General features: G+C 46.8%; 1 protein-coding gene across 2 annotated transcripts in view; it reads left to right on the top strand.

The window, feature by feature from the left end:
* Positions 1-20,529: 20,529 nt before the first annotated feature.
* Positions 20,530-26,469, top strand: part of UBE2H (ubiquitin conjugating enzyme E2 H) — a 109,521-nt gene continuing 103,581 nt past the window's right edge. Inside the window, exon 1 of one of the 2 annotated variants that reach the window (XM_081102429.1) lies at positions 20,530-21,034. In XM_081102429.1, coding sequence (XP_080958555.1) covers positions 20,982-21,034 — 53 coding nt within the window. In that variant the 5' untranslated portion in view covers positions 20,530-20,981. The remainder of the gene's footprint in view (positions 21,035-26,469) is intronic. The other variant, XM_081102430.1, reaches the window with a different exon arrangement.

Genomic DNA, 26,469 nt, shown 5'->3' with positions numbered 1-26,469 from the left:
CCGAGTGGGCCTGGCTGAAGGCCCGGTCACAGCCCTGGGGACACTGACAGCCCAGCCTTCCTCAGCACAGACTCCTCCTCCAGCAGGCCCTAGTCATGCGGGTCTCAAAACACAGGTGGCTTGTTAAAATCACCTGATGGCCTGTTAAAAACACAGATGCCTGGGCCCCACTTTAAACTCATTAAACCAGAGTCTATGTGGTGGACCCGGGCGTCTGGATTATGGCAGCAAGTTTCCAGGTGACTCTGATTCACACCCAACTCAGAGTCAATGCCCTCCTCAGCAGGTCCTCTTTGATCTTCACCTCCTTGTTTCATTGAACCTGGAAGCCCCTGGGGCCCAGCGGGGTGCCACAGATCATGTCGGACTCTAAAAAGTAAAGTGTCTGCTGAAATCATGCAGACACCAGATCTCCAAAGTGAAGACCTTCCTATCTGCATAGGGTTGATGCTTCTTGCCTATCAGGCTCTGCTTTTTAAATGTAAAATGTGAGGATTATGAACAAGAGTAATGGGGTCAGGAGAGGGCACCTGGTATAGTTAATTTAGGCAAGAGCACTTCTTGAGCAGCTAGTCTAAGGCAGACATGATTTCAGGCACTAGGGATAGTGCACTGAACAAGCCAGAGTGGGTCCCAGCCCTCATGAAGCTGACATTCTGGTGAGAGACAGTTAATAAATGAGCAAATCCTCTATAATAAAAGCATAGTGTGCAAATTGTCAACTCGATTGGGAGTTCAACCAGGAGGAGGGGCTGATGGGGGGCGGGGGGGCGGGGGGGAAGGAGGGAGGCCCTGGTCGGCGATGGCAATGGTGGCAGGTGGCTGGGGGAAGTGAGGGAGTAGCTGGCTGGCAGCCGGCAGCCAGAAACCAGCAGATGCTAGGGACCCTACTAGTGCACAAATTTCATGCACTGGGCCTCTAGTAAGTACATAAAATCACTTCAGACAGTAATTGAATCAGGATGTTCTCAAACACAAGTAACAGAAGATTCCAACTGAACCAGCTTAAATGATAAGAGTACTGCCTACCCCACTGTTATAGACAAAACACTGAATTGTGGTCCGTCCCCCTTCCCCTCCACCCCCCTTTTCAAGTTGAAGTCCTAACCTCCAGCACTTCAGAATGTGACTATATTTGGAGACAGGACCTTTAAAGAGGTGGTTATGTTAAAGTCATTAGGGTGGGCCCTACTCCAAGATGACTGGTGACCTTATAAGAAGAAGAGATGAACCCTGGCTGATGTGGCTCAGTTGGTTGGAGCATCATCCCATATACTGAAAGGTCGTGGGTTCGATTCCCAGTCAGGGCACACACCTAGGTTGTGGGTTCCATTCCCAGTTTGGGGCGCGTACTGGAGGCAACCAATCAATGTTTCTCTCTCACATTGCTATTTCTCTCCCCCTCCCTTCCTCTCTCTCTACAGTCAATAAAAACATATCCTTTGGTAAGGATTAAAGAAGAAGAGATGAGAGGTGAAGCCCTGGCTGGTAGCTCAGTTGGTTAGAGTGTCAAGGTTGCTGGTTTGATCTCTAGTCAGGGCACATACAAGAATGAACCAATGGCCCTAGCTGGTGTCCTGAATGGTTAGAGTAGCCGTGGGCAAACTACAGCCCGCGGGCCGGATCCTGCCCGTTTGAAATGAATAAAACTAAAAAAAAAAAAAAAAGACCGTACCCTTTTATGTAATGATGTTTACTTTTAATTTATATTAGTTCACACAAACACTCCATCCATGCTTTTGTTCCGGCCCTCCGGTCCAGTTTAAGAACCCATTGTAGCCCTCGAGTCAAAAAGTTTGCCCACCCCTGGGTTAGAGCATCGGCTGCGCACTGAAGGGTCTCAGGTTCAATTCCCAGTCAAGGGCAGCCAGCAACCAGCAGATGCAGGTTCACTCCCCACCCCCAGTCAGAGCGCCTTCGGGAGGCAACCAATTGATGTGTCTCTCTCACATAGATGTTTCTCTCTCTCTCTCCTCCCGCGCCCCCCCCCCCCCGCCCTCCCTTCCTCCGTTCCACTCTCTCTGAAAAGCAATGGGAAAAAATATCCTCAGGTGAGGGTAAACAAACAAATCAAACAATAAATGCATAAATAAGTGGAACAACAAATCGATATTTCCCTCTCCCCCTCCCTTCCCTTCTCTCTCTAAAATCAGTAAGGAAATAAAAAAGAAAATGAAAAGGAAATAAAAGAAGAGATGAGGACACAGACAAGTACAGAGGGAAGACCTTGTGAAGACAAGGGAGGGAGACACAATCTCCAAGCCAAGGAGGAGGACTTAGAAGAAGCCAACCCTGCTAACACCTGGGTCTCAGGCTTCTGGAGTCCAGAACTATGAGAAAACAAATTCTGTCGTGCAGCCACCCAGTCTGTGGGACTTACGGCATCCCTAACAGACGAACATACTCAGCCAGCAAGAACTCCCGTGGTCAGACAGCTCCAGGTTTGATTAAATCAGGGAAACAATGGCTTCCTCAAGTCCCTTTCACCCTTCTGCTGTGCCATCTTCTGCGTGGTGCTCAGCTCACGGCGTGGTATAAGTTGGCTTTCAAAGTTCCAGGCATGACACTCAGGTAGGACAACATTCCCTGGAAGAAAACAGGGACTGTTTCATGCTACGTGTCTCCTCTTCAGAAAAGCAAAGCTTTTTCCTCGCAGCCCCCCAGTCAAGTCCCCTCACATTTCATTGGCCAGAATGCCATCACATGCCCAATCCCAAAGCAAGTGCTGGCAAAGGGGCTGGGAGCCCCATAATTGGCTTAGACGAGTTAGGATTCACTTTTGAGATGGGGGAGGGGGAGCGGTCACCTGAACAAAATCAGAGTTCTGTCAGCGAGGCAGAGGAGAAATGGCCTTTGGGGAGGCAACCAACAGCGTCTGCTATGGAGTGCTCTGCAGAAAATAAAAGCAGGCTGACGTGAGAAAGACTAATGGAGGTGGGGCGAAGGCGACAGTGTTAGTCAGGGAGGACGGGAAGGTCATCTGCAAGCCAAGGAGAGCGGCCTCAGAGGAACCCACCCCTGCCGGCACCTTGATCTTGGACTTCCAACCTCCAGAACTAGGAGACAATAAATTTGTTGTTTAGGCCACAAAGTCCGTGATATTTTGTGATGGCGGCCCTAGCAAGCAAACACAGTGACGCACCATGGAATCTAAGTGGATAAGAGGGACATAAGGACATGAACAGCATGTACATGGTGACACTGGAGTGTTGCTCTGATGAGGTTGAAGAATCAATGGGGTGGAAGGTCCTCAAGTTAGTGGGCTGAAAAAATAGGAAGTGATGATCAGAGTGAAGGATTCTCGGACCCTCGGTCTGTCAGCTCGTCCTCTGGCTGGCTTCTTAAATGGTCTCCATTATGGTTGACCCAGTTCCGGGGTCACAGGCAGACTTAGCAACATCTCACAGAAGAGGAGGCACTATTTCTTCCATGCACCTTTAAAGCAAAAAAAAAAAAAAATCTTTCCCAGGCCCAGCCTGTGTGGTTCAGTGGTTGAGCATCGACCTATAAACCAGGAGATCAGGGTTTGATTTCCAGTCAGGACACATGCCCGGGTTGCAGGCTCAATTCTCAGTAGGGGGCGTGCAGGAGGCAGCCGATCAATGATTCTCTCTCATTGTTGATGTTTCTATCTCTCCCTCTCCCTTCCTCTCTAATAAAATATATTTTTTAAGATCCTTCCTAGAATGCCTACTGCTGTCTTTCCTTTATGTCTGAGTCAGAAATTCTTCCACATTTCCATTCCTACACAAATCTCTAGCATGGGCAAAAGATGCTCATGACTGGGTTACTGAAGCACGTATCTGTGTAAAGGAAACAAAATTGGAGTTGTTGTAGCAAGAAGGAAAGGGTGTCTGTGTGCTCAGTAATTTTTGCTATCAAGGTGTGGTCGCTGGCATGGGCTGAGGCTTATGTGTTGAGGACATGGCAGTCCTGAAGGAGGGAGAAGTGGTTTTAGGGAGGTCCTGAGGTTATCTGACCCACCTCCGGACTCTATGGTATGTGAGATGTTGAACCTCTTCTCTCTTCCCTCCCGCTCTCCCTCCAGCCACACAGAAGTACCAGGAGTTCGTCTAACACGTGTGCTGTGCTCTCTCTGACCATCGTCTCCCCTCCTGCCCTTTAATTGAGCTGCTTCTTCCCCACAGTCCTCTTGCCCCACCCCAAACCCTGCCCTAGCCTGGCTCACTTAGATGTTCTTAGGGCTCAGCTAAGGGTCACCTCCTCCATTAAGTCCTCCCCAATTTCCTCACTTTGGGGTAGCATCCCACACATGTACTAGGTATGAACTGCTCAACAATGAAGATGGTAAATAGGTTACTTTTTAAAAGATGTTGTTGGCATTCATTAAAACCACCTCAAGCTCACCCCCCTGGATTGGAGAGAAGCCTGATATCAATTGTGTCAGAGATGGAGTCCGTGCCCTCGGATCACCACTCGACCCTGGAGTGTTTAGAAGGGGCCCCCCGGGTCCTGGCCGGGTAGCTCAGTTGGTGAGAGCATCAGACCGATTCACCACGGTGGGGAATTTGATCTCTGGTCAGGGCACATACAAGAAGCAACCAATGAAGGCATAAATAAGTAGGACAACAAACAAATCGATGTTTCTCTCTCTCTCAAATCAATATGAAAAAAATAAAAGGGGTCCCCGAGACTCCCCGTCCCCCAATAGGAAGAGGCCCTGGTGGCTCTGCTGTTTCTGCTCCGAGAGCCAAAAGTGCTGCTTCAGGTCTGGTTCTCGACCCCCTCTCGACATTGCGGTCCCAAAGCCTCTACCAACCTAGTTCTTCCTCATCCTTGGATTCTCCTGGGATTTGGCTGCTGCCCCTTTCCAACCCCCACCTCCACAACCCTTCCTTAGACAATAAATTGCAATCTCACTGATAGGGGATTTATAAATGACCTTCACCATCTCCTCCTATTATCACCTCCTGGAGGTAAAGATTTCCCAGAAATCTAAGGTGCCTGTTTACCATACAGGGAGGGGGAAATACCTTTCATTCCCTCCTCAGGTATCCAGAACCACACAAACAAACACAGTTGATTTTCAATTGTAATCGACACATCCACAGGTATCATGCTACATACATCATACATTTATAGCTCATCCTAACCAAAAAAAGAAAAAAGAGGTGACGTTCACCTGCGCTGTAATTATGCATGTCTCAATCTTCCTAATGGGCTTAGAAATATCTTGAGAACAGATACCCCATATTACAAAGCTTGTATCCCCAAGATGAGCACATAATAAATGTTGGATGAAGGAATGAATTGCCTGTGGAATTCAGAATGCTCAATACAACATTGTGCTTACTGGCCATGCTACAAGGCTTAAATACCAAGGCCTCGGGCTTTCTCTTTTACCAAGAGAACTCCTGATTTTCACAGCCTGATAGCAGCTTGTCCTCCCAGACCAGGGACAAGTTTGTTTAAGGTGGAGTGTTTGTACGGGAATTTTCTATCATATTTGGCCTATTCTTTGACAGGGTGTAAAGATCAGTACCCTCCCCAGCTGGCATGGTTCAGAGATTGAGCATCGACCTATGAACCAGGAGGTCACGGTTCGATTCCTGGTCAGGATGGTTGGTTGCAGGCTTGATCCCCACTGTGGGGTCTGCAGGAGGCAGCTGATCACCGATTCTCTCTCATCACTGATGTTTCTCTCTCTCTCTCCCTCTCCCTTCCTCTCTGAAATCAATAAAAATATATTTTTAAAATATGATCAGTAGACTTGACTTTCCTGATTCTAGGCAGTTAATAATCAAAGTGTTAATAATTTAGGAAACGAATTTATGTGAAAAATTTTCTGCCAAGAAAAACGTTGGAAGACCATTTATGTGAATGAGCAGGGTGTTTGTTTGCTTGTCTGTTTAAGTGTGTGTGTGTGTGTGTGTGAGTGTGCGCGCGGGGAGAGTGTTTTTGGGTTTGCTCCATAAAAACCTTGGCTTCTTGGTGTTAATACAACTGACCAAATGAAATGCTCCCACCTGTGCTGAAAACGAACGTCATTAGCACTTTCAAACCTCTGCCTGCCCGTCCCTGGGGCTGGTGCCATTTGGGGGCGCGGCCCATCTGGTCTCCAAATGACCCAATAAATGTATCATCTCTTACCTTCCTTCAGCAACCCTAACATAAGCCGTTGTGGTTGAGTTATGAATTCCTAATTTTCCTCCTGTCTTCTTGCCTGGCTCTCTCTTCTTTGCTTCCATTTGGGGTAGCAGCAGGGGCCTGGCAGGAGGCTTTGGCCTCAAGAGGAGCAAAAAGCACGGAGACTGGTGGTGAGGCAGGGGAATGAAGTGTCTGCTGGGGTGGCAGCAGCTGGGCCCTCTGGGGACTTTGCCTGGCACCTTCCTTGTGGGGAAGACAGGCATTCCCAGCAGCTACTGTACCCCCTTTCCTCTCTTTCAGTATTTGAAAATGTGGGGTAACCTAGAAGTCACCTGTGTGCCTGGCACAGCCACCACTGAGGGGAAGGGACTGAGGGCCTCCAGGGGAAGGATGGGTAATCTATTCAGAGGCAGGAGGAGAAGGGAACTGGCCTCAGGGGATCAGAAAGTCTACCTTTAACTCAGGGCCTATAGGTTGCTTCTGAGGCAAGAGATACACGTAATGCATCAAAAGGAAAGATCCCTCAGGGGCTGGAGCGGAGCAGCCTGAGGGGAAAACTCGGGACACTGTGTTGTCCTTCCTCAAGTGTGTCCTCTCCTCCTCCCTGTGACCCTGCTCCCCGTGGCTTCTCTGCTCAGATAAATAGGGTGTGTTTTCCACCTGTTTCCCAGAAGGGACCTCAGGAGGACACAGGCTGCCTTCATTTTGTTTCAGTGATTCGCTGATTCATTCAACAAATATCCCGCTGACCTTCTTCTTTCATCAATAATTCCCAAGCATTTTCAATTAGCGGGCTACTTCAGGGGAGGCAAAATACCCCTTACTAAAAGCGTAACTGACCTCCATGCTTCCCAGACTTTTTCATGTCCGGGCCCACGTCATGGTGAACCGTCATATTCGTGTGACACGGAGGATGAGCCGACGTGGAAGGCTGCAAGCCGTCACCAGGCGCCAGCTGCTGCAGGGCCGGGGGGGTCCGTCTGCACACCTGTAGCCCACATTTCAACACGCCACTGGGATTTCCAATCTGACCCTTGCTTGAGGCGGAGCCACTGCGGGGGACGGGGGGGGGGGGGGAATCCCTAGAATACATGTCATCTTTTAACAAAAGCATTCATTTTAAAAAGCATGCCTGCCAGCAACACAATGATGACCTAAACTATAATGTGTATGCCCCAAACAAAAGATGGACATGCTAATATAATGCTGACACCCCTATTCCTATAAAGCCCCTGCCTGCCTGCTATGCCTGGACTACGCTCGGAGAGCAGTTCGTGGGCGAGAGGCAGCCTGCTCTGGGCCAAAGAACAGTCGTGGTCTCTAGATATCGATTCTCGCACGCAGGGGGCATGAGAGCTCATGATCATCACAGCCATACTCATAGCAATACCCTCCCCAACTACCGCAGGTTCTGAACTGAATGATAACCGGGCTTGAGAACCAGATAAATTGAGATGAAGACATAGCTTAATTACTGATAAAGCTGAATCGGAGAAAATGTGGCTGGTACCTCCATTCAAACAGGATCCCTATATTTTCCTCACAGAATTAAATGTACAGTCTTCGGCAAAGCAGGGCAAACACCCCCATCCTTCCTGCCAAGGCCTGGGGGCTCCCCCCGCGGAGTGCAGGAGGTAGGGAGGAATCAAACTATTTTTTTTTTCCAGTACCATTCCCTCCCAGAGAAGGGAGCAGAAGTTCCTGTTCGCAAGGTATGAACGAGGGATGGTGAAGATAACCCAAAGAGCCTTTGAGAGTTTAATGCAGCTCGTCTGTCTTCGCTTCCTAGAAAACAGAGCTTGAGGCAAAGCCCAAGGGTTAACGTTTCACAGGGGAGGTTTCAAACCCAGGGCAACAGGAGGGAGGTGAAGTGCCAGAGGGAAGGACGGAAAGCAAATAGAAGCTGGCTAGTTGCCTCGCAAGAACATCCACATGGTTGCCACTCATTCACTTGGGCTATCTCCAAGGATTGGAAGAGTCGGGAGGGGAGACGTAGGAGCAGCAATTGGCAGCTGCTTCCAGGCCTCCCTCTCTTTTTGGTCAAAGTTTACCCCTGGAGTGTTCCTCTCCTGTCTGGGTTGTAGGGGCCCCTCTGAGCAGTTGCTGGGCAGACAGGGGCTCCTGGAGTCCGGTGAGCGGGACTTGAGTGCTGGAGCTCCCACGGGGAGGCTGAGACAACCCTGGGCGAGTTAGAGCAACAGCAGCAGCTGTGACTGTAGGGCCACAGAGAGAAGCCGGTGCTGCAGGGCAGGGCCTGGCCAGATTGCTTGGGAAGGGATGGGGCTTGGCCAATCCAGGAAGGTGTACATACTGGGCCCAGAACACTGACTTACTGTCTTATTCTGAACTCGCCCGGATGATGTAGGCAGTCAGATGACTGCAACTTCGGTAAGCTCTGGCTTTACAAAAAGGATGTGAATCGAGAGCTTTCTTGTGTCCTCTCTCCTCACGATGAGATGATGCAACTGTCTGCAAGGGCCCAGAGGCCGTAAATGTTTGAGCTGGGCCTGCAACTGTGCAAAAGGCCTGGATCATTGGCCCAACCACTAGCCCCAAAACATGGCATTGGAACAGCATCATTTTTATTTCTTTTAAAGTTTTTCAAGTCCTATTTGGTATCATTATTATTTTTTTTATTGAGATATAATTCATATACTCTAAAATTCAACCATTTAAACTGTACAATTCAGGGGTTTTACTATATTTGCAAGGTTGTACAATGAGTAGCACAATTAATTTTAGAACATCATCATTACCTCCAATGAAATCCCATACCCCTTAGCAGTCACTTCCCATTTTCCACATCCCTAGCCCAGGAAACCACTAACCCACTTTTTGTCTCTATGCATTTGCCTACTCTGGACATTTCATGTGAGTAGAATCATATAACATGTGGCCTGTAGTGATTGGCTTTTTAAAAAAATATATACTTTTATTGATTTCAGAGAGGGAGGGAGAGGGAGAGATAGAGATAGAAACATCAATGATAAGAGAGAATCATTGATTGGCTGCCTCCTGCACACCCCCTAATGGGAATCAAGCCCACAACCTGGGCTGGTGCCCTTGACCACAATCGAACCCGGGACCCTTTGGTCCCCAGGCTGACATTCTATCCACTGAGCCAAACCAGGTAGAGCTGTAAGCATTATTTATATATTCTGGAGAGTATGTTTGCAAATACTTTATTCACACTGTGGGTTGTCTTTTCACTTTTTTTTTCTTTTTCGAATATGTTTTTAGAGAAAGAGGAAGGGAAAGGGATAGAGATGCAAACATCAATCAGCTTCCTCCTGCACGCCCCCCCTACTGGGAATTGAGCCTGAAACCCGGGCATGTGCCCTCACCGGAATCGAAATTGTGACCTCCTGGTTCATGGGTCCAACACTCAACCACTGAGCCACACTGGTTGGGCAATCTCTTCACTTTCTTGATGTGTCCTTTGAGAAACGAAAGTTTTTAATTTAATTTTTTAAATTTATTTTTATTGAGTTCAGAGAGATAGAGAAACATCAGTGTGAAAGAGAAATAGTGATCAGCTCTCTGGGGCACGCACCCTAACTGGGGATCAAACCCAAAACCTGGGTATGTGTCCTTACATGGAATTGAACATGCCACCTTTTGGTGTACGGGACGAGTTCCAACCAATTGAGCCACACCGGACAGGGCAAAACATTTTAATTTAAAAAAATATGTTAGAAAAAAAAAAAAAGTTATCCCTAGCTGGGTTGCTCAGCTGGTTGGAGTGTTGTTCAGATACACTGATCAGGTTCAATCCCTGATCATACAAAAATCAGTCAATGAACACATAAATAAGTGGAATGACAAATCAATGTTTCTCTCTCTCTCTCTCCCTCTCTGCCTCCCTCTCTCTAAAATCAATAAATAAATTAACTTTTATAAATAAAAATTATGTTGATGCATATCTTTTTATTACTTTATGTATGCATATATCAATGTATACTTTTTTTGAGATATAATTGGCATATAACATTATATTGGTTTCAGCTGCACAACATGATGTGATATATGTATATATTGCAAAATGATCATTTTTAACTAAGAGGAAGGTGACTGGATCAAACCAATCATTGCAGAGTCTGGTAACAAGCCTCTCCCCTCCCCCTGCCCGCTGTCACAGGCCAGTCCTGAGAGCACATTTCCTGGACCCTTTGCCATGTGACCACTGGAGGAAGGCCAAGGCAGCCAGTGTGCCCTGAGTAAAACCAAACTGCCTCTTGAAAGCTTGGGAGAAAGTCAGCGGGGAGAAATTTGGGAAAGAAAAGGAACTAGGAGTCCCAGTTTCTCACTTTAGCTTTCTTTTTCTTTGGTCAGCTAAGTAAATCCCATACATCTCACTTTCCCCTAATGCAACTCCACTTCTTCTTCAAAATTAGCAGAAGAGCCCTGGTTGGCATTGAGAGGAATAAGAAAAATTTGGTTAAATCTTTTCACACTTAACGTTCCTGATTCAGTGTAACCTTCCTGATTAGCCCGTTTCCCCCCACCGTCTATCAGGGGTGAGCTGATGAATTCCTCAAGTACCCCGTGACAGCTGGGATTGGAATTCAGGATCCCAGAGTTTGAAGCCATCTCCCACAGGGCTGGAGCCTCCCCATTCCTTCCCAAAGAGCAGAGTTCACACATTCTACCTTTATATCTATAATAATAAAAGCATAATATGCTAATTAGATCGGATGTCCTTCTGGATGTCCTTCCAGACCACCTACTGGACGAAGCTGGAGCTGTGAGGGAAGCCCGGGTCCTGGGTGCCAGAGGGAAGCCGGTGCCAGCAGCCGGGGGAAGGAAGGCCTACTCTTGCATGAATTTTGTGCATCAGGCCTCTAGTATATGTATATATTATTTCAGAGAGGAAGGGAGAGAAAGAGACAGAAATATCAATGATAAGAGAGAATCATTCATTGATTGGCTGCCTCCTGCACACCTCCCACTAGGGATCAAGCCCACAACTGGGATCAGGAATTGAACTGTGGCCTCCAGGTTTATTGGTCGGAGCTCAATCACTGAGCCACACCGGCCGGGCCACACATTCTACCATTTGAGTGCAAATGTCTGTTTTAGCCACAGAAAATACAAAGATGAATAAGACAATTCCCACTCACGGTGCAGTAAGGAAGCTGGATGGGAAACAAGTAGTCACTCAACCACACGACACCCACGAAATAGCAGGGTTCTGTACACGTGGAACCTGGCAAGGCTGCCCTGGACTCAGTGGATGGTTTCAGATGGGCATCTCTGTTTGCCCTTGAGGGGGACCTTGACCTGTAACAGCCACACAGGCTGGCGGAAAGGGCAAGCTCCACATTTGGTGGGATGAAAGGCGACTCCGTCCCAGAGAGGGCAAAGTCGCACCTTTAGTGGGAAGAGAAGTTGTGGTTCTTCTCGGTCAGCAGACCGGAAGGTAAAGAAGCTTCCTTCTCTCCTCCTCAGCACCTCTGCCCTGTTCAAAGGAAGGATAAGACAGAGGAGACGAGGAGACGGGAGAGGAGGGAAGAGGACGTTCTCTTCCTCTCTCTTTAAACATTTACTGTGATCTGGAGCAACAAGGAAGATTTAGGACTTCAAAAAAAAAAAAAAAAGCCTTAATTGAACTATAATTCACTTATATAATTCACTCAAAGTGTACAATTTAATGGTTTTAGTATATTCACAGAGTTGTGCAACCATCACCACAATCAATTTTAGGATGTTTTCATCACCTCGAAAAGAAACCCTGCATCCCTTAGCGGTCACCAGCCTGCCCCCCGTTCTTCCTAGTCCCCCCAGCGAGAGGGCACTACCTCTGTACTGGACATTTGATATAAAAGAAATCATACATGCATTTCTTTTGGGCCTGGCCTATTTCTCTTTGCATAACATTTTCAAGGCTCATCCTTGGTATAAATATGTATGAGTATTTCATTTATTTTTATTGCTCAATAATATTCCATGTGTATGAATATATCACATCTTACTTACTATTCATCAGTTGATGGGCATTGGGTTGTTTCTACTTCTTGGTATTATGAATAATGCTGCTTATAAATATTCGTGAACGAGTTTTTGTGTGGAGTAGGACTTTTCTGCTAGTCCTTATCAATCTTTATTAACTGCCTATTGTGTACATAGCACAGAGATGGGAGTGGGTGCACAAGGGGATGCAGGAGGGCCGAGACCCAAAAGCACTATAAATGTAAAATGTCATTCCCCAACTGTCCTCTGACTGAAGAGATATAAAGTCAAAACACATTATGTGGATCCTCAATGAATTCTGACTCAAAACAAACAAATAAAAGCCATGGAGAGGGTAGCTAAGAACACCTCATTGTGGCCCTGGCCCATGCGGCTCAGTTGGTTGGGCATCGTCCTGTACACTGAAAGCTTACCGGTTTGATTCCAGGTCAGGGCACATACAAGAATAAACCAATGAATGAATAAACAAGTGGAACAACAAATCGATGTTTCCCTCTCTCTTCCTCTCTCTTTAAACGAAATAAATACTATAAATAAGATTTTTAAAATGCACACACACACATGCCTACATGCAGGTAAAACAGAAATGGCAAAATGTTAGCAGTTGTTAAATCTGGATGATGGGGATTTGGGTGGTCATTGTACTATGCCCTCAATTTTCCAGCATATTTAAACATTTCCAATAATAAAATAAAAATGAATAATAAAATAAAGATCTAAAAATATTACAAAAAAAAACAAAAACACAGCAAGGTAAGGAGATCAATGTACCTTTTAAAACAGCGGGTCAGGGAAGGCCTCTTTGAAGTTAGGACATTTGAATGAAGACCCGAGTGCAGAAAGCAGCGAGTTGGCCATGGGACCTTAGGAAAGGGCATTCCAGAAAGAGGGATATAAGCACCTAAAGTGGCTGAGGAGATGGGAGGGGGCAGGAAATGAAATTGAAAGCTTAGCCAAAGTCCAAATTATACAGCCTCACAGGGCGACAGAAGGGAGATTGTGGTCTCAGTTTCAGGATGACCCAGTGAAGAACTGTGAATGGGGAGTGCCTTGGGCTGAATCATATCCTAAGACAGCTCTCTGGCTCCTGGGTGGAGAATAGACTGCGAGATGAAGGTGGGGTCAGGGTGGGCAAGAGTGGAAGCAGAGAGGCCAGTCAATGCAGAGGATTTATTGCAGAGGGGGCGGTGTCTCAGGTGAGGTGGACGTGGGGAGAAGGGCACGGGTTTGGCAAATACGTTGAAGGGAGTTCTCATGGCGTTTGCTGACGGATTGGATGTGAGAGAGAAAAAAGTCAAGGGAGACTCCAAGGATAGTGTGAGCAACCTGCCAAATGGTGGTGCCTTTTGCTGAGATGGCAAAGCCCCGAGGGGGTGCACAGACTTTCCTCTTCACAGGAACGTTAATTTGGTTTATAATAGCCTGGAAGTCTTCACAGTTATAATTATGAAGGAGGTAAGATTTAGGTAGGGTTTTCCAAATAACGAGTTCATCAATGTCAACAAGTTACGTTTTTCATTTGTGTCAACAAACAGGTGGCACAGCAGAGTGCAAGTGGCAATGGGCTTTGAAGTTAGGGATCTAGATTTGAATCCTGATGCTGCTGCTTACCACCTAGGTGAACTTGGGCAAATTACTTAACTTCTTTGAACTTGAGGCTCTTCATCCATACAGGTGGCAAAATAACCTGCCAGGTTGTTAGGTTGTAAGTCACACACCTTGGCACAGCACCTGGCACCGAGTAGGTGTTCAATATATTCCTGCCACTCTATAGAGACCATTAGGGACTGCTACAAGCTGTTAACGTTTTGGTACCTTTTCAGATAGAGTATTACTTGCTTCCTTTTATTCATTCAATATTTGAGGATTTACTGTGCTCCACATGCTGATCCAGGCATTGGCAGCTGTATAGCCATAAATGAAACAGACAAAATGCCTATCTTCATGAGCTTACCTTCTGGTGAGAGGAGACAAACAGATAGCTAAGTAAAATACAGTATGTAATATGTGATATGGTGGTAAGTCCTAGGGAGAAAAGCTAAACAGGGAAGGAGAAGAGGAGGTGCTGGTAAGGTTCTATGGAGATGGTGATATTTCTGTTTTAGACTGAGAGAGTGGCAAGTGCAAAGGCCCTGGGGCAGGAACTTGCTTCTGTAGGCCTGGGAAGCCTGTGATGACTTTGGCTTTAACACAGAGTGAAATGTGTAGCCCTTGGAGGGTTTTGAACAGCGGGGAGACAAGATCAGATTTATAGTTTAAAACGATCACTGGCTTCTAGCTGAGTAAATTCAAGGGTTGAAGAGTTGAGGCCAGTTGGGAAGCAACTGTAGTAATAATGCTGACTTGGTAGAGGTGATGGGATAAAGATCCTGGATATATTTGATAGTAGAGCCAACAGGATTCCCTGATAGATTACATATAGGGCAGTCGAGAAAGAGAGGGGTCAAGGATTGTAGTCCCAGGCCTTTGGCCTGAGCAGCTGAAAGGATGTACTGACGTTGACATATTTGACTATTCTTAACTTTGGAAATGGTAATCTCATACATTTCAACTTAATAGATGCCATTTAATGAGATGGGTAAGACTATGTGAGGAAGGGGTAGAGAGGTTGTCAGAAGTTGATTTATGGGCATGAGGGAGTGTCTAATAGGAAGCTATAGGTATGTGTCTGGAATTCAGGGGCAAGGCCCCAATCAGAAAGTACATTAGGGAGTCTGAGTATAGATGGCAGTTTAAGCTCTGAGCCTGGATGAGGTCACCTAGGATTTAAATGTAGATAAAGAAGAACAGAGGCCGGAGGACTGAGCCTGGGGCATCTGGCATTTCCAGATCAGGGAGGTGAGGAAGCAGCAAAAGAAACACAGGTGGCCATGACTGGCAAAACAAGGGCTCCACACAGGGGAGTTGGCCCAGGTGAGGGCTCCTGCAGGTAGGCGTGAATAATGTCCAACCTTGCACCTTCTTTGAGCCTTGGCATTAGAAAGTAAGTCGTGTGTGTGTGTGTGTGTGTGTGTGTGTGTGTGTGTGTGTGTGTGTGTAGAGGGGACGTGATAATATCTTATATATGACTAGCACTTGGGAGGTTGCACCATCTCTTTTATTTGACCTAGGCAAGGGGAGTGTAGGTGCTATCATCCCATCGCACGTACAGGTGCCTAAACTGAGGAACAAAGTTTAGGTTACTTGCCCAAATTACAGGCACACCTCATTTCATTGCACTTTGCTTTATTGTGCTTCATAGAGGTTGCTTTTTAAAACAAAATCCCCAGTCAAGGAGTGAGGATATTTTTTCCATAGGGAAGGGGTTGGGGAGAGAGAGAGAGAAAGAGAGAAAGAGAGACATTGATGTGACAGAGACACACTGATTGGTTGACCCCCTCCTGGACACACACACGCACGCACACGCACACGCCATGACCAGGGGCAAGGGGTCAGACCTACAACCCAAGTACATGCCCTTGACCAGGAATCGAACCCAAGACACTCCAGTGCGCAGGCTGATGCTCTCACCACTGAACCACGCCAGTGGATGGGGTGGATGTTGCATTTTTTACAAATGAAAGGCAAGACCCTCCACCAGCAAAATGATGGCAGCTTGCTTTATTGTGATCCTCCCTTTATGGCAGTGGTCTGGAACCGAACTCACATTATCTCCGAGGTTTGCCTGTACATCAGTCGTAGGTAGCTGACTTGGGACTGGAAGGAGTCTTCTGTCTCTAAGTTTCCAGCTCTTTGGGGGTTGAATCATGCTGCTTTCGGGGTTGGTGTCTGCCCTAGGAGCCTGCTGCAGAGGCAGCAAAGACAGGTGGAAACGACAGCAAAGCAAGAGACGAAATCTTTGCATCCTCGCTGCTGTGAGGCCTACATGTTCCTGTGCTCCCAATGGCTGCTTCTGTAGGAACAGATTGTAACAGGGTTACATGGAGATAACTTGAAATGAGTTTTAAGCTTTTATTTCTATAGCAGCGAGGAAACTGCTGATATTATTGCCCATAGAGCAGTGGTTCTCAACCTTCTGGCTGGTCCTTTAAATACAGTTCCTCATGTTGTGACCCAACCATAACATTATTTTCGTTGCTACTTCATAACTGTCATGTTGCTACTGTTATGAATCGTCATGTAAATATCTGCTATGCAGGATGGTCTTAGGCGACCCCGTGAAAGGGTCGTTCGACCGCCAAAGGGGTCGCAACCCACAGGTTGAGAACCGGTGCCATAGAGGGTTCTGGACTTGTGATGTTAGGTGCCAAGAATGTCAGCTCAGATGAACCTATTTCCCACTAGCAATGATCAAATGGGATCAGAAGGCCTCATCTGGGGGACTTTCACATGGGGTGGGACAGTGATAAATTCACTTTGGTTTCAGTGCCGTTGGGTTCACAGGTCCCCTCAGAGATAGCGTCTGGGCTGGGCTCTTTCACGCCACAAATGATTGGTTTCATCTTACTTCCGCTTCGTGTCTTGCTCAAAGCATTGCATTTGCTCCAAACTTATTTTCTTGCCTTTGAGAAGCTGCTCCTGAGATCAGAGGCTCTGCTGGTCAAGCTTGGCCCTGCCCCGGGGAGAGATAAACAGGCCCAAATATGCTTCCCAGATTGCAACACTGGTGAGTCAGGCAGGTCGGACAGCTGCTCCCCCACGGGGGCCCTGGTTGTTCCTGATAAGGAAGAACATGGCTCATGCCAGCACGCTGCCATGTGCGCGCGCACATATCAACAGACACTCCTGGGCCCGGTGTTGTTTTAGAGTAAATTGTTGACATTCTGAATGGCTGAACATTGGGGGAAAAGGTGAGCACAAACTCACTCCGCTCGAGATAAGCTCCAGGTTTCATAAGCCCAAACAAGTAAAACTATTTGGTGTCATTTGGCACCATTTGGAGCCATCTCTTGAACCTACCTGCTCAAGGGCAGGGTTCAGGAGTCCTCACACTCTGGAAAGAGGAGGGGACGGAGGTGGGGCGGGCAGTCAGAAGAGGGAAGATGGATTTATGAAGGAGCAAATGGCAGAAGGCCCAGAGAGAAAAAGGCATATCATAAAAATGTGAACATATCTTCAAAAAGAGGAGAAATTGACCCTATGACATCTGTAAAAAATACCCCTTAAAATGTGAATGCCATTTTCCTTAAATAATATACAGTGTATAAGGAGTGGGGCAAGTGGGGGGGGGTGTTGATATTAATAATACAATAATACCGCCACCCATATTATATTACACCTTGTATGAACACTTCAGGTTAACTTTATGAAAAGCAATTTGTAGTTTACAAGGGGCTTTTCCATTTCCTCCATCAGCCCACTCAAGTTATGAACCACATTTTACAGATGAGAAAATTGAGGCTCCAGGAGGATATATGCAATTAACTGAGGCATAATTAAGAGCTGGGGAGGGACAGGTTTGTCCTAAGTAACCCAGAGCTATGATGCTTACTAGACACAGTGGGAAGGGTGATTCATTTTCAATGACTGCTCAGAGCGCTAAAGCTCCATTGCATTTCTAGGCAGAGTGACTCTAACTTCTCCAGTGTTGTCCAAAACAAGTTTCCCGAACTAACAATCCTTTGATTAGTTTTGCTTGATGCTTGGATCACAGCAGCATCGCATCTGTGAAGATTAAAGCACCAGGGGAAATGTCTAGAATCCACCCCATGCCCTTCTTTCTCAGTGTAGCATCCTTGACCAATTCTTTCTGTTCTGGAAACAACACCTTTGGGCCCCCTAAGCTTGCCATCTTGCTCTCAGGTGGGGAAGAAACACCCTAATTTGCATAGGACATTATGGAAGCACAGGACCCACCCCGAGGAGTCAGACAGGTGTTTTGAAAATGCTAATGCCTAAAGCAGTGGTTCTCAAACTTTGGCCTGCGTCGGAATCATCTGTGGAGCTTGTTAAAGTCATGGATGTCCAAGCCCCACCTAGACTTTCTGAATCAGAATCCCAGGGGTGGGGCCTGTGAACTTCACAAGCTCCCCAGGTGATTCTGAAGTTACCAAAGCTTGAGAAGCATGGTCTCAGCACGGGAGTGGGAGTTACAGGTGAAGGAGAGTGGGGAGCCATGCTGGGAGAGGAGGCAGCAGCAACAGGAGCCTGAAGGACCTAGAGAACAGTCAGGAACAATTTTCTGCTCCATCCTTATCTTCCTTTAACAAAGAGGAAGGGTTAGAAATATAGAGGGTTAGAAATCGCTTCATTCAGGCACGTCCTTCTTCTGGCAGAATTATCATGTGCAGTACGGATGACGAATGCACACCTTTTAGAAGCAGTTAAAATAGCCCGTATTTTTCAGCAAGTAGAATAGAGAGTACTGGGGGCTGGGAGGAGTGAGGAATGAATGAGGAGTTACTGCTTAATAGGTACAGAGTTTCTGTTTAGGGATGATTAAAAAAAGTTCTGGAAATGGATGGTAGTGATGGTTGCACATCATAGTGTATGTGTTTAATACTCCTGAACTGTACACTTCAAAAGTGTTAGAATGGCCCTAGCTGGTTTGGCTCAGTGGATAGAGCGTCAGCCTGTGGACGGAAGGGTCCCAGGTTCGATTTTGGTCAAGGGCACATGCCCGGGTTTTGGGCTTGATCCCCAGTGGGGGACATGCAGGAGGCAGCCAATCAATAATTCTCTCTCATCATTGATGTTTCTATCTCTCTCTCCCTCTCTCTCTAAAATCAATAAAGATATATTAAAAAATAAAAAAAGATTTATTTAAAAAAGTTGTTAGAATGGCAAATTTTGTTATATTTAGTGCGCGCGCGCACACACACACATACACACACACACACACACAAATTAGCCAGTCTTTTTGAGAGATGTAATGACAAGAGCAAACAACATTCAACTTTAGCTGATTGCTGCTGCCTCAGATGTGTGTACGTGTGTGTGTGTGCATGTGTGTGAGGTTAGTAAGGGGACTGACAAAATAAAAATGGATTCATAGAGACCTAGCTGGTTTCGTTCAGTGGATAGAGTGTTGGCCTGCCGACTGAAGGGTCCCGAATTAGTTTCCGGTCAAGGGGATGACCTCAGTTTCAGGCTCCTCCCCGGCCCCAGGCCCTGGTCAGGGCTCTTGCAGGAGGCAACCAATCAATGTGTTTCTCTCACATTATTTCTCTCTGTCTTTCCCTCTCTCTTCCACTCTGTCTAAAAAAAAAAAATTAATGGAAAAATATCCTTGGGTGAGGATTTAAAAAAATGGATTCATAGATGAAAATTTTGAAAATCGATGGCAGTGAAAAGAGAGCGAGGGAGAGAGATGCCTAGAGCACCTTTTCCTGTCCCCTTTGCTTGGTTAACTCCTAGATTCCACATCACTTAATCACTCTTTTGGAGTGCCTTGTAGTGTCTCTCACACTTCATTGAGCATATAAATCACCTGCTGACCTTGTTAAACTGCATATTTTAATTCAGTAGGTCTGAGGTGAAGTTCTAGTCTGCATTTCTTTTTATTTATTGATTTGAGAGAGAGAAAAAACATCCAATGTGAGAGGGAAACATCGATTGGTTGCTTTCTAAGCATACCCCAAATGGGGATTGAACCCACAACCCAGGTATGTACCTGGCCAGCTGGGAATTGAACCCATAACTTTGCCATATGAGGATAATGCTCAAATCAGCTGAGCTCCAGGGCCTGGGCCTCCAGCTTGCATTTCTAATAAGTTCCAGGTGATGCTGACACTAGATCCACAGACCGTATCGGGAGGGTTGTGTAAACTTAGTCATTCTTAGTTCACCATGATATCCTTATGTCCAGCAGATTATTTAGTATACAGTAGGTGCTCAATAAGTATTGAATGAATGACAGAGTACTAGGGTTGGTATAGGAGTTTGGAGAGCAGACGATCTTTGTCCTGAACTACAGCACATTTAAGGTGTTCCTGTTTCTATCAGTTATTACCTCATACCCTGTTGAGTGAGGATGTGAGTACTAAACTATGTTTGGCTTTGTCGCCTTGGTGCCTCAAATCTAATCCTTGAAATAGTGGTTCTATACACATGAAGGGTACTGAACCCTGGTTTGCAGGCTCTGAGGAAGCCTTGCTATAGTCCACAATCTCAGCAAACAAATTCCATCCAGGGAGGGAGCAGAGTGCAGGGAGCCTGTTGGTGTGGTAATTTTCCAGATTTTGGGCCTGAGTAATTGCCATCTTGGCCTCCTTAAATCAAACAGACTTTTTAATAGTGTCTGTGAGAAAGGGGCTCATTACACTAAAACGCATGAATATAATATGATTGCTATTATTTACTCTTATCGTTTACGAGGACGATAACGACACTGGCAGTTGAGCGATTGTGTGAGGAAGTAGGGGGAGGGGGGCAGAGGGTTGTGCAGGCAGGAGAAAGAGAAACTACATCTCCCAGAATCCCCCAAGGAAAGTCCACGTTGCGGCGGCGGCCCACCCCTTTCGCCCGCGGGACCCGCCCCCGCCGATGACGTCACAGAGGTGACGTCACGGCGCCCAGAGCGAGGCTGGGGTAGAGAGGCCGACTGAGCTGGAGTCGTCTGCTGGTCTTGGAGGCTGCTAGGGAGCCAGCGAGAGGGTGAGCGGCGAGCAGACGAGAGAGCGAGAGCGGGCAAGAGGCAGCGTCGCGCGGCGCAGCGTAGCGCCGGAGCCGGGCCGGGCCGGGCCGGGCCGCGGCGGAACCACAGCCGGAGAGGAGCAGCCCGAGCCGGGCGCCCGGGGTCCCCACCCCCACTCGGCCGGACAGTGCCCGGTGTTCCCCCGTGCGGGGGGCGCGGCGGCGGCTGACTGGCCCCGACAGGACCGCGGGGGTGTTGCCACCTCCACCGAGGAGCCGGCGCGGCCGCGGGCTCCTCAGAGCCGGGGCCCGGGGCCCGTGACAGACGGCGGGGGAAGGAAGAGAGGCGGCGGCGGCGGCGCAGGCGACGGGGAGGCAGCGGCGACACCATGTCATCCCCCAGTCCGGGCAAGCGGCGGATGGACACGGATGTGGTCAAGCTGTATCCTTCGTGGAGGGGGGATTCGGGTGTAGGCAGCGGGCGGTGCGGCGATGCCTCGGGCGCCCCGAAACCCAGCCAGGGCCCCGGGGCGCTCCAGGCCACTGTCCGGGCTCGCTCCCTCCCTCCCTGCCCCCAGTGCCTACGGCGGCTCCTTGGCACCTCCCAGGAACCGAGAGCCTTTTCAGCTCCCCTTTATCTGCAGAACCCCGAAATGTGCGTTTTTCCTCGCTCTTCCTGCACCCCCCCCAGTGCCCGTGACTTTGCTCCACGACGTTTGGACTCCCAAGACGGCTTTTTTTTTGGGGGGGGGGAGACAAGATCGGCTGTCTCTCCCCACCACCTAGCCCACCTTCAGGGTCTCTTTCCTTTTGCTTGCCCTTGATTTGGGAACTGGAGGTAGGAATTCCCGAGAGGGGAGCCTTTCTCCCTTTCTTGAGATGTCTCCATTCTCCCCACTCGCAGTGCTGCTTGAACTGGGGTAACTCGAGTGACCTCCTTTATCCCTAATTCCTTTCTATATTAGGAAGAGAGTAGTCTGCTCGTTGCCCCTTCTTGTAAGCGGAAAAGAGCTCCGGGTGTTGTCAATCAGAGACCCCTGCTGATTTTCCTGGCCCCTAGGAGAGCCCCACCGTGTTTCTTTCCCGTGACAAAGCCTATCCCACCCGTAGCTGGACGTGGCGGGGGCCCCCAGGGCCTCCAGCAGGCCACCTCCGTGTTGTGGCGGTGACAGCTGGGGGCAGGGAGGGAAAGAGGTTCTCCTTGGCCAAGAAGCCCCCGTCCTGGCCACTTAAGCCAACTCCCTCTACGAAGACAAGGTTCTTGGGGAGTAATTGCCAAATGACACCTTTTATTGTCCTGTTCCCCCGCCCCCCAACTTTATACACTCTGGAGGTAGCAGTGGGAAAAGCTGTAGCTGATAAGAGTCCTCCAGGCAGTGGTTTTGGTTGGAGTCCAGACTGATTATTTCATGACAACTAGAGAAAGTCGCGAAGGTTCCTCTGACAAATGGAGAACATTTTTGAGGGGTAATTTAGGAGTTGGGGGGAGGGGGAGAGGAAATGAGCCCAGTTTTCTGAACAACTCACCACGGAGGAGAGGGGGACACAGGGGTGGGAAGTGTTAGCGTGTGAAGCAGTTAAAAAGTCCTGTCTCCTGCTGCTGCTGCCTCTCTCTCACCCCCATCCCCCCACCATTTCCCCCTGTTGCAGGGTTTTGTTTATATAACTCAAGTTGTTTGGCTAGATTGTTCAGGTGAATTCCTTCTTTCATTTGTTACTGTTTTTGATTGGGCATTTCACCTCTATAGCAATCGAAGATGGTTGTCAAATACTAAGTTATGGAATTCGCTGAAGTTTTAAACAAGTAGTTTTTGCATTTCGTTTTTTGGGGAGGGAGGGGAAGGGATGGGAGGGAAGTTGCCTGGGCAAGAGATTTTTCTTTTCATAATCTTTTTAGGAATAAGAAGGTGTTTATCTCCTCACTTGGGAAAACTTGGCTAGACCTTAGGAACAGATAGACTTCTAAGTTTTAGGGTTTCAAGTTCGGAATTTGGGGGAGGTGGGAGTAGAGATTAGAGAGAGGAGCAAGTAATAAAATACAGATTATGTACCACACGTATTTCCAGGCGTAAGCGAGACTCTCTGAGCTGTTTGTGGCTCTGATTGAGTTTTGTAAATGTGTGAATGATACCAGTAATGTTGGCTTTTCATAAGGTTTCAGGAAAACTTGTAACTATGGCAGTGTGTACATTTTACACAAAGCAGTTTCGGGTTTTTTTTTTGTTGTTGAGAAACTAGGAAATGACATGGTGGCAGATTCTGAGATATTTTTATCCTGACTTGAGAGTTACTGTCACACCTAATGTAAATTTCTACCTAATGTTTAATTGGGATGGGGGTGGGTGAGAGGAGGCCAGCTGGTTTTGATCCGTGTCAGATTCTCAAATTATATACATATATTTTTAGAAGATTGAGGAGAAAGGGTGAGGCCTAACTTGACCTGATGCCTTTTTCCATACAGTGCCTTTTGTTCATTTAGTAGTTGTGGCATCTAGAATGATTACCGCGTTTAGGAGCCGGGGTGTGGGGGGCGGAGAGGGAGAGGAAAACAGACAAAGAACAGCAGGGTGTCTTTCTTTTTTCCTTCCCCTAAGTGGCTTGTTTCATAGCTTATTTTTAGTAGAAGATGAAGAAAGGCTAAGATGCATTGGCCTTCTGTTCTTTCCCCACCTTCCTCCTTTCTGACAAAAGAAAGCTGAGGCGCTTTAAAATCATAGATCTCTGAGATAGGACAACCGTCTGGGGATTTAAAAGGCAGAGGTTATCTTTTGTGTTTGTTATTTTCTGGGCTCACATAGTTTGGAAGTTAAATTTTTCGCTATTTCCTTTTGTGTGTGCATGTGTCTTGTGGGGTAGAAGGATTCTGTGGCCTCCTTTCTCTGTTGAATTCACATGAGTAGGCCCAAATGGAGCCAACAGTTTTTGAGCATGGTATATTTAGCCAAAAATGTAAGGGGGAAAAAATGGCCCAGCCCACTATGAAAATGAGTACAATTGTGTAAAAGGGCTGGGGGTTGAAAAGGAAAGATAGAGGAGAGGAAGTAGAAAAGGTCTGAAGGAATGTACTTGCTTTTTGCCCCTCAGTGTCCCTTGGTGATTTCTTTGGTGTGGAGGCTGATAACTGGTTTCATTGCAGTCTCCTGTTTCAGCCCATTTTTGGATGTCTCCTGAGTGTAATTATGCCACCACGATTTACAGCCTCGTAGGGAACCTGTATAATAGGAGAGTAGTGGTGTGGGGGTAGGGAGGGAAGAGGATGTGTAACAAATTGGCCACTGCCTTCCACCACCTGGCTAGGAGACTCCGGTTCTGGTTGTTTATAGAGCCGGGGCATGGTAGGAGAACTGACTCCCAAGTTATACAGGGAGTGAGTGTTTTGCACCGATTCTGGGCGACTATGTTCTGAAACTCTGACTCATTCATTGTTTCTCTTCTGATCCTTTGCTGAGTGTTGTGCAAACCTCTCCAGGAGCCTAGAAACTGATGCACACACATGACTTTGGGGCCTTGTTAAGAATGTGTCCCAGTCAAGAAATGTGCAGTTGGCCCCAATCCTGTGGAATGGCTGTGAATAGTGTGGCCATTTGTCTGCAAAGTCAGGTAGATTAGTGATACTATGCTGTTTCCAGTTTGGCAACCTTTGAGGTTTCCATCTCAAACCCTGCTGATTATTTAGATTGTCTGAGAACTGGGACTCTGGTGACCTTAAATCGTGATTTGCCCTAAAGGAATATCAGTTTAAATTCTCCCTGGTGGAGGAACAAACAGCTCAGATTACACGGGTTTCCTTGTTGGTGGGGTCAGACGGCTCACCCTGTTGCACAGCCTGGTGATCCTTTTATCTGTGAACCAGTGGCCCCTGCTGAAGGCTGGAGCTGCTTGTTTTGGAAAAGCGTATGCAGGCAAAAGGCCGCAGGCACAGCTCCTCACAGCTCATTGGCTGCTCTGTTACTACCCGGAAAAGGAGGAGGGGTGGAGCTACCACCAAACAGCTGATGGAGTGTGTGGCCAGAAGAGTGTTTACATGCAAAAGAAGTTGGTGGCTGGGGAGGTCTTGTGGGTGGTGTTACAGGATCAAGTGCGTTTTCAAGGTTTAAAAGGAAGCGAGGAAAATCTGATCTCATAGAGTGAAAGAAATGTTCAAGGCTAAATCAGAAAAGTAAATGTGATAATAATGGGAATTTGGCATACACTGTACTTGTTATTGTGAGATTTTGGAACTTACTTTATAATACCAAGAATTTTCAGATTCCTTTTTTCAGAGGGAGTGCAGAAATTTAAAACAGGATATGTTGCTACCTTAAGTATACTTAACTGACTCATGCAGAGATTTAAAAGTATGGTAGAAATGTAAGCTTCCCCTGCAAAAGTGTGCAGAGTTCTAGAAAAGGGGCAATGACTTACATTAAATTCATTAACAGTGTTAGTGACTCCTACAGAATCCTGGCTATCTGCCTTAGGGTCCAGAAGCTTTTTTTATTTTTTTTTAAAAAGATATTTTATTGATTTTTTTACAGAGAGGAAGGAAGAGGGATAGTCAGAAACATCGATGTGAGAGAAACATCGATCAGCTGCCTCCTGCACACCCCCTAATGGGGATGTACCCGCAACCAAGGTACATGCCCTTGACCTGGGATCTTTCAGTCGGCAGGCCGACACTCTATCCACTGAGCCATACTGGTTAGGGCGGGTTCAGAAGCTTTTAATAACAGTTCATCCCCTCAAATGTTTGAGTACCCCCTTGATGCCAGGTTTGATGTAAGGTGCTGGGGGTTTAGTAGGGAAAAATTCAGTGTGGGTAGTCATGATGCTTCTGTAACTAGTCAAACTTTTTTTTTTAAGGTTAGCACTGTATTACCCTTCTGAATAATTTGTATTTAATTTCAGAATTTACTTTTCAAGGAATAGAAAGGTTAAAATGTAAATTTTATGTGATGGGATGTATGGGAATCTGTGTTCCTGTTATTTAAAAGATGTTAAAAAAATGGAAATAAGAAACATTAAAATGTGTAGTCATTTGTCTTGGACATCAGTGTTAGTATTTTGCTATTAATCAGTAGTTATTCTATTCCTAAGTTAGTAATCTTTGTTATTCTTTGATTTGTGCTCAAAGTGTAGACAATTATGTAATATTTTAACTAGCTCCAGCGTCAGTTGGGAACTTGTGTTTTGCCTTTTATTTCCTTTGGCCTCTATTTTAGTGAGATGATGAGGTAGAAGGTAGAACAGTTTAATGGTTTTTAAGCTCAAAGTTAAGGCTTTGGCAACTCCCAGTGTTCTGAATTTGTCTCCTCTGCCTAGATTTTGGTGACAAATATAACATACTAGTACTTATTTTGGTTAAGCAGGTACCTATATGAGTAAGCATTCACAGCTTCAAGACATCTGATTCCTGCAGTGCAGTTCTAGTAAATTACACGCAAGCCTAAAAAGTCGGCTTTTGGGGGGGAAATCTTTTGCACATGTGACCTGTAAAAGTCCCTTACCCAGTTTGTGTGCATGTGTTAGAAAACCATGGATTTGTTGATTCCTAGTGTGTAATTTCCCCAGTACCTTGGCCTACATTTATATATAGTGTTTATAATTTAGTATCTTGTTTAGTCTTAACAGATTTAATGGTTCCAAGAATCATTTGATTTTTAGGCATATAATTCAGACCTATAAAATAGCTTTTCTTTTCTTTTTTTAGAGAGAGTGGCAGGGAGGGAAGAGGAGAGGAGGGAAAGAGAGAGAAACATCTATGTGAGACACATGGATTGGTTGCCTCCCTTACTTGCCCTGACTGGGTCCACAGGGTGGGGGATTGAGCCTGCAACTGGGGTACGTGCCCTTGACTGTGAATCGAACCCTCGACCCTTTGGTCTACCAGCCGACGCT

This window comes from Myotis nattereri (genome assembly GCF_964212035.1).
Source record: "Myotis nattereri genome assembly, chromosome: 11".
Lineage (NCBI taxonomy): Eukaryota > Metazoa > Chordata > Mammalia > Chiroptera > Vespertilionidae > Myotis > Myotis nattereri.
The sequence above is the reverse complement of the archived record's forward strand: the minus strand, read 5'-3'. Positions and strand labels throughout refer to the sequence as shown.